We start from the raw sequence: 7,210 nt of genomic DNA, 5'->3' as shown, positions 1-7,210 counted from the left end.
CGGGCGGGCGCTGCCGGCGGCGGCGCTGCCAGTACCGGTACCGTCCAAATGCAGTATAGTACCATTTTAAATGCCTCAGTACCGCGGTACCATACTAGTACCGGTATATCGTGCAACACTACTCTAGAGATAGGAAGTAGCCCCTTTGAGTTAAGGTTTTGTCACAAGTTTTTCTTTTTATCATAAAATATTTGAATGTGCTCTTTGGAAAAAGAGCTGTATTTGAAAAATGTACCACTACATCCACAGATCACGACCCCCTCAAGTGGTGCCCTTCAGGGACAGTAAACTGACCCGGGTCCTGCAGGGTTTCTTCTGTGGCCGAGGAACCTCCAGCATGGTGGTCAACATCAATCCATGTGCCTCCATTTATGATGAGACCCTGCAGGCCCTCAAATTCTCTGCTATTGCTACCCAAGTAAGAAATGTTGTATATTGAATGTAATTCCTCATTTAGGGGGTAACACCAAAAAAGAGAAATGAACATCCCACATATCATTTCAGCTGGTCCATGGCCCATCCTCAAAGACCAGAGTGGCCTACATCCTCTCTCTGCTGCGCGAACAGAAAACAGAAAATGAGAATGGAAGCATGGTGGTAGAAGAGGAAGAAGAGGACGAGAGTGATGTTGAAGATGGAGATATCACCATGTTAAATACTGAGGTAACATCATTTGCCTCATCTGTGAGAACTATATAGCCTTCATCTATAAGAGTCTGTGGGAGTTTTCCTCATATTAACACCTTGATGATGGATTTTAAAGGAGCATTTCAGACACTTTTCCAGCATTCTAACAGCTGACTGCACTTTATTTAGGCTTTGCTGCAGGCCATCGATGTCCTGAAGAGGGAGGTGCAGCGCCAGCGGGAAGAGAAGGAAGTTCTCGAGGCAAGCGTGAGAGAGCAGGTGGTCTCTGAGATGATGGAGGTCATCTCTAGAATGCAAGAAGGCTTCAGGTGTGTGTAGCTGATGTTTTGGTTTGATAGAAATTGCCATTAATTAAAGTTAGTCAAGTAAACTCAGAAGAAGAAAAAAAGCACTTTGTATTCTTGATGGAAAGAGAAAATTTGTGACATTGAAATCATTAATTGTTGGATATTGAGATGAATACAGGCCCTGAGCTGTGATGTCTTTTTGCCTTACAGTGAGACCTTGGAGGCAGAGAGGGCTCTAATCGAAGAGAGGTACGAGGAAAAGATTGCTAATCTGCAGAAACATTTAAAGAAGTTCTACAGCCAGGAACTGAAGGTCGGAGTTCATGATTAACTTCAAGTCTGCATGAATTTAAGACATTGTCTGTCCCCATGGGATGGTTGAAACGTGCACCTAGTCTGTCAAATCTACACTTCAGTAAAATGATATTCCCAAATCCACTGAGTATCCGCTGTGCTTTCTGTGCTAAGTTGTTAGAATTTCTGTGCCATGAATTCTCACCAGTTTTTCATTCTCTCTCATAGGAGCGTGATCAGGAAATTGAAGCGCTGTCTGCTGCCCTTGAAAAAAAAGAAGCTGAATCCATCACCCTGTCAGCACCACAAGCAGAATGTGAGGGGCCTCGACGTTCTCAGCGCCTCAGTACTCAGACAAAACATGGCAGAGTGAACACTGAGCTCGACCAGTGCCGCGCTGAGCTGCTCACCAAAACACAAGGTACAGGCTGATTTAAACACCGCTCTGTGTATTGATGTTATACTGACTGGCCACTTTATTAAGTACACCTCTGTTTATGAAGCTCCAAATGTTTCCTTTTGGTGAAATTGTCAAATGCATAAATTCAATTATGTTTATTATTGAGGTCATATTGTACGGGCCTACATTATATTCAGAGGTGTTCCTAATATTTTGACCTTTTTTTTAATGTAGCTGGGGTGGACAAAAATATAGACACGTCTGGATAAAATGTAGTCAAGTACAACGCCACCTTTTAACTATGACCTCAATAATAAACATGTAATTGAATTTATATTTTTGACAATTTCACCAAACACAGGTGTTAAGGCAGAAGTGTTGCAGTGAAGTGCAAACAGTTATACAGCTGTATATAAAAGTGGCTGATCAGTTTAGTATATTAACTGCTGTGCTCGTCTCCACAGAGCTGAAAAAGCTGAAGATGGAGCTGGAAGTCTCAGGTTCAACAGGCAACTTCACCGGTGCTGCTGAACGCAAGCTGGAGGAAGGTCAACGGGTCAGTTACCGCTGGGTCATACCAGCACTATTGTTTTTGCTGGCTCTCAAACCTCAGAAAGACTAACCCCCCCACTCCCCCACCCAACAGAACCTGCGTCAACTGTGTCTGGATTTGCAGAGACTCAGGCTGGACCTGCAGTCTGGTGAACGAGCCTGCTGTCGCATCACAGGAGGAGAGAAGTTACGCCAGGCAATAGTAGCTGCACACGACACACTACTCAAACAGGTACAACCACAGATACTGTGTATATACACCAATTAGGCACAACATTATGACCACCTGTACATCTGTATGCACTTCAATGCAACACTTCTGCCATAACACTTGTGTTGCTGAAGCTCAAAATGTTTGTTTTTGGTGAGACCGTCGTATATAAATTCAATTATATGTTCATCATTGAGGTTATAGTGGAAGGTGGTGTTGTACTGGACTACATTATATTCAGATGTGTCTATTTTTTTGTCCTACCCATTGACATACATGAGGGTCAGAATATTAAGAATACCTCTGAGAAGATGCAGTTAACACTACATCAGCATCTATTTAAAGAGCGATTCTCAATATAAAATGCACTGTTTTTCTCTCCCTCTGTTCTCTTTACTAACAATAATGATGCACAGCCAGCTTTTTAAACTAAATCTAAGCTTCTAACACCTGCACCAGTGCTAGTAATAGTGAAAGAGCAAAAGCATGTCCAACAGCTGCATTTGGCCTCACCTCCTCTCTGTCACATAATCATCCCACCTCACTTCATCTCCCTCTGTGGTCTGGTCTAACCCTGTTGACTGACTTCTTCTTAGGATCAGATCCTGATGGAGCTCCGGAATAGCCTGATGCTGGTCAAAGCTGACTTAAGGCGCAAAGAAGAGACCCTGGCCAAGACGGAGGCCATGCAGGCCCAACTGCCCCCCTCGGGCTTTGCTGCCTCCACCATTTCAAGTTCCTGTAAGAAGAGGGGTTGTGGGGCCGCTGCAGGAAATGACACTGAAAACAGACCTCCAGTGAAACGGCCTTTTTTCCAGTCTCTGTTCCCAATACACACGCCAACACGTAAATACAACACTCGTGCTGCTGAAGAATCAAACATGACCCCCTCCTTGCAGATTTTACGGTCCCGTCAGCCATCTCCACCTCCCAGTCCTGTCTCCACCCCTCGTATCCTCAGGGGGAAATACTGAGCTATTCAGAGGAAGGCTGTCTTTCAAAGAATTTAAAAACAAAGTTATAATAGCTGGTAACTTTATACTATTGTGTTTAATGTTTGATTGCTTTATATATTTCACTTTTTGCAGTGTAGTTACAGGATAAGGTGACTTAGTTTTCGTCAACATCCACAAATCCTATGAAGAGACTATCAATATCTGAATCCAGAACCTGGTTTAGCTCATTTATCTGCAGGATAAACCCTGCATTGTTGGTTTATGCCACAAAAAGAGAGAACAGCAGTCAGCCACATTTCTGCACGGGGTGACATGTTTCTCCCGCGGGAGAAATGGGTACACACACAGTAAGTTAGTGGAGTAGTGCAGACAGAGCCAAGATCACATGTCGACTTTTACTTCAGAAGCTGTTTTTTGCGCCTAGAGCTCTTTCTTTGGGTAAAGACGACATACATGAGGAAGAAAGGTGTCACCCATTGCAGCAGTGTAGCTCACTGGTGCTTTCAAACAATGGATTTCTGCGCTACAGATGAATAAGCTAAACCAGGTTCTGGATGTACAGACATAAGTAACCTTTGGGTTGGGTCTTAGTCTCTGTAGGATTTGTGGAAAATGAGAAAAAGAAAAGCAGCAATGGCCTTGTCCTTATACATTGTTATGGCAGTAAAACTTTTAATGCATAAAATGAGGCTGAATTATACTGTTAAAGGGATGGAGAGGAACAAGCAGAGAAGTTGCTCAGTGTGATTAAAGGACTAGTGCATGTTTTTAATCTCTGCAACTCCACCACACGCCTTTGCTGTAAATACTTTTTTACCCACAATAAAATCTTTAAAAATGTTTGAATACTTTTTTTATACTATTGACCAAATGTATTTCTAGCGCTTAGCCTGTTTCTACATTTGCATCATAGAACATGAACAGGAAAAAAAAAAAAAAATCAACATCGGAAGTTTTACAAACAAATGCATTTTTAATGCTTAAACTGTCTGCATTCTCAAAACATGCTTCCAACAAATTACAGGATACATAAACTGTCCATCTTAAAGCCTGTGAACGGGAGCGTAGGTATCAGGGCGTAAAGGAGATGAGGTTTACAGGAGACACCCGCCTGACTGGAGTGTTGTTGTTTGAGAGTGGAGCGAACAGGTCTGCAGATGGCGTCTCACTCTGATCCCTAACCTGAGAGATCTGCCTCAGGAGAGCCTTTCCTTCCTCACGGGCCTACAAACAGTGACCACCAACACCAGCCAGTGTGTTACTACTGCTTATACTCTATTACAACTTGAACAGGGTGCTCAGGCACACTACTTACATCGTTGTAGTCGCAGCAGCGCTGTGCACAGAGGGATGCCTCATCATAGAGCTTGTTCTTGAAGTAGTACTGACCCAGGTACCGCAGGGCTGTGCTCACCTCGGCGTGCTCCAGCTGTTCCTGTTGTAACAAGAATTTATTAGAAAGGCCTTGCCCAAATGCATACAATACAAGGCCTAAAGTATGTGGATGTGCTCATTTGTTACAGCTGATCATCACATTCCAAACCCACAGCCATTAATACGCTGCTGTGACACTTCAAACTCTTACCCCGCAAGAGAAGATGTCTTGGATGTAAAGCATGTAACACTGAGCAGCATCATCAGACTCATTTAGCTGTTCATGGAGCCTACCAAAAGAAAGGAGAAAAGAAAGTCAGAATATGCATTTAGCTCTAATTTCCGGCCAATACCAATAATGTTCAGATATGTCAATAGGGGGAAAAGCCACAAATCAGATCTCAACTTTACTTAACCATTAAACCAAATGTGATGTAGTTTTTACACCTTAACATTTTGATTTTCTTCAACTGTTTAACTCATCATACAGCAACCAGAAACTTACTTTGCCAGTTTGAGTAAGGCCATTTTTTCTACATCTCCAACAGAGTATGCCCTCCAGTAACACTAGACAAAAATAAAGTATGCAACTGTATAAATAAAACACAAGCCAGAAACCTTAGTGAACCTATTACACCAACCATGACCCACAAACAGCTGTAACACACATACCTTCTTTGCTTCCACCTGCTGTGACAATTTTTCATAGCTTTCTCCCAGTGCAACCAACATACGCGAGTCATTAGGCCTACAAGAGTACATCAAATTATGTCAATACAAATAATGATGTACAAAGGCTACATATCTAGTACATTTTGTTTCTATGTACTTTTCATCATCTGAAACACCGTTATGAAAGTCATACCTGAGCTGGTGAGCCTTTCGATAATAGTATAAACAGTAAAAGGGCATCTTGAGGATTTCATATGTCTGACCTAAGCCATACCAGGCACGGTAGTCCCGCTTGTTCACTTCTATGGCATGCCTGAAAGAACATGGATAGAAACAAGGAAAACTACACTCACAGTACCAGTATTGGTCTGAAAATCAAGAGTTCATCATTCACACACTGTGCATGACATTGAGATATCCAAAGATTTTCTATCCACTACACCCTTTGTCTGACCTGTAGGCTTGGATGGCAGCGGACGTGTTCTTCATCTCCATGTATTCATGGCCCATGAGGGTCCAGGCACCGAGGCAGCGAGGGTTTAGTTTTAGGGCCCGCTGGAAGTACAGGGCTGCCTTCTCATGCTGAGAGCGTAAGCTGTAATAGTTCCCTGTGGAGGAAACATGATTTATTACACAAATTACTGTTGTTCTCATGTCTGAAAACCTGACAAATTTTTAATAGGATATACATTTAAAAAAGCGGTTGTGCCAAGATCGAAGATCGGCAATTTGATAAAGGCACATGGTGATTCAGAAGTGACACCTGTTCTCCAAGGCGGATGATGCTTCAGTACAATGTGTGCCATAAAAATACGAATGTCATTCTCTGTGATCATTTGTTAGATTATGTGCAATGCTTTTGTAACACTGAGTGAAAGGTAATTTTAAAAGATCTCTGCTACAGCATGTAATCAAAGTGAACAATAGCTCTGAAGCTTGTCTTGTGTACATACTGTATGTATGCTTGGTTACACAGCAGAGATATTTTAAATTATTTTTCAGTCAGTGTTCAAAAGCATCACATATAATCTGACTGATCAAAAAGAATAATAACTTCACATTCATTTATATATGGCACATTCATTATAACATGTGAGTGGTATCCGTCACTGGAGAACGAGTGGCACACCACTTCAGAATTGTCATGTGCCTTTACAGAATCGGCAGGCGCCACTTACACAAAGTGACATGCCAAATGAGCAAATACACCCATGAAGGTGTAACCAGTTAATATTTTGTACTTTGATAAGTTACAAACAATTTATGACAAGCTATGATACATCTATGTTACACTTACCAATAACACAACACGTCTCCACTCTGTACTTGTCGATCTCCACAAGGTTGTGGGCCAAATAACTCAGCTCTGGCTTCATGCTCTGTGGAAACATGCATTAGCATCAGCAGAACCAAATTTTCTTTCAATAGTGACTTTATAATGGGTCCTTAAATGAACATCAGTCTGTTGTAGATTAGCATTTTCCTCCCACTTAGTTCTTAGCGAAAATCCATGAAATAATTCAGAAATCAAATATAAACATCATCAGATAATACAGTGAACCCCTGTGTCAGTAAGCATCTGTCCCAGTGTTCGATGCACTGTATCCCTACTGGTTGATATTGTTTAGATGTCTATCTTCCCTGTGAAACACTTGGAGGAAGAAGTGAAAACAGACGTTGTGTGAACTTGCCTTAACATAGAGCAGGTTGGAGAACGTGTCCATGTTATCGATGCGATATGGATCCTGATCCCTCAACTCATTGAACAGAGCCAAAGCTTGATCAATATCTGAAATGAAGGGAGAAATGGTGCTGT

General features: G+C 42.1%; 2 protein-coding genes across 3 annotated transcripts in view; one reads left to right on the top strand and one right to left on the bottom strand.

The window, feature by feature from the left end:
* kif20a (kinesin family member 20A) overlaps positions 1 to 4,188 on the top strand; it is a 13,810-nt gene extending 9,622 nt beyond the window's left edge. For both annotated transcript variants that reach the window (XM_020598958.1, XM_020598957.1), the window contains exons 12-19: positions 250 to 418; positions 505 to 663; positions 817 to 956; positions 1,146 to 1,248; positions 1,458 to 1,650; positions 2,094 to 2,185; positions 2,276 to 2,413; positions 2,989 to 4,188. In XM_020598958.1, coding sequence (XP_020454614.1) covers positions 250 to 418; positions 505 to 663; positions 817 to 956; positions 1,146 to 1,248; positions 1,458 to 1,650; positions 2,094 to 2,185; positions 2,276 to 2,413; positions 2,989 to 3,366 — 1,372 coding nt within the window. In that variant the 3' untranslated portion in view covers positions 3,367 to 4,188. The remainder of the gene's footprint in view (positions 1 to 249; positions 419 to 504; positions 664 to 816; positions 957 to 1,145; positions 1,249 to 1,457; positions 1,651 to 2,093; positions 2,186 to 2,275; positions 2,414 to 2,988) is intronic.
* Positions 4,189 to 4,297: 109 nt separating this feature from the next.
* cdc23 (CDC23 (cell division cycle 23, yeast, homolog)) overlaps positions 4,298 to 7,210 on the bottom strand; it is a 6,441-nt gene continuing 3,528 nt past the window's right edge. The window contains exons 8-16 of the mRNA XM_020598959.1: positions 7,086 to 7,183; positions 6,692 to 6,773; positions 5,849 to 6,002; positions 5,588 to 5,707; positions 5,395 to 5,470; positions 5,228 to 5,289; positions 4,934 to 5,012; positions 4,664 to 4,783; positions 4,298 to 4,572 (exon numbers count right to left, since the gene is read on the bottom strand). Coding sequence (XP_020454615.1) covers positions 4,420 to 4,572; positions 4,664 to 4,783; positions 4,934 to 5,012; positions 5,228 to 5,289; positions 5,395 to 5,470; positions 5,588 to 5,707; positions 5,849 to 6,002; positions 6,692 to 6,773; positions 7,086 to 7,183 — 944 coding nt within the window. The 3' untranslated portion in view covers positions 4,298 to 4,419. The remainder of the gene's footprint in view (positions 4,573 to 4,663; positions 4,784 to 4,933; positions 5,013 to 5,227; positions 5,290 to 5,394; positions 5,471 to 5,587; positions 5,708 to 5,848; positions 6,003 to 6,691; positions 6,774 to 7,085; positions 7,184 to 7,210) is intronic.

The sequence above is a fragment of the Monopterus albus genome, unplaced genomic scaffold, assembly GCF_001952655.1.
Source record: "Monopterus albus unplaced genomic scaffold, M_albus_1.0 scaffold39.1, whole genome shotgun sequence".
Taxonomy (NCBI): Eukaryota; Metazoa; Chordata; class Actinopteri; order Synbranchiformes; family Synbranchidae; genus Monopterus; species Monopterus albus.
Note: the sequence above shows the minus strand (reverse complement) of the source record. Positions and strands in the feature narration are given on the sequence as shown.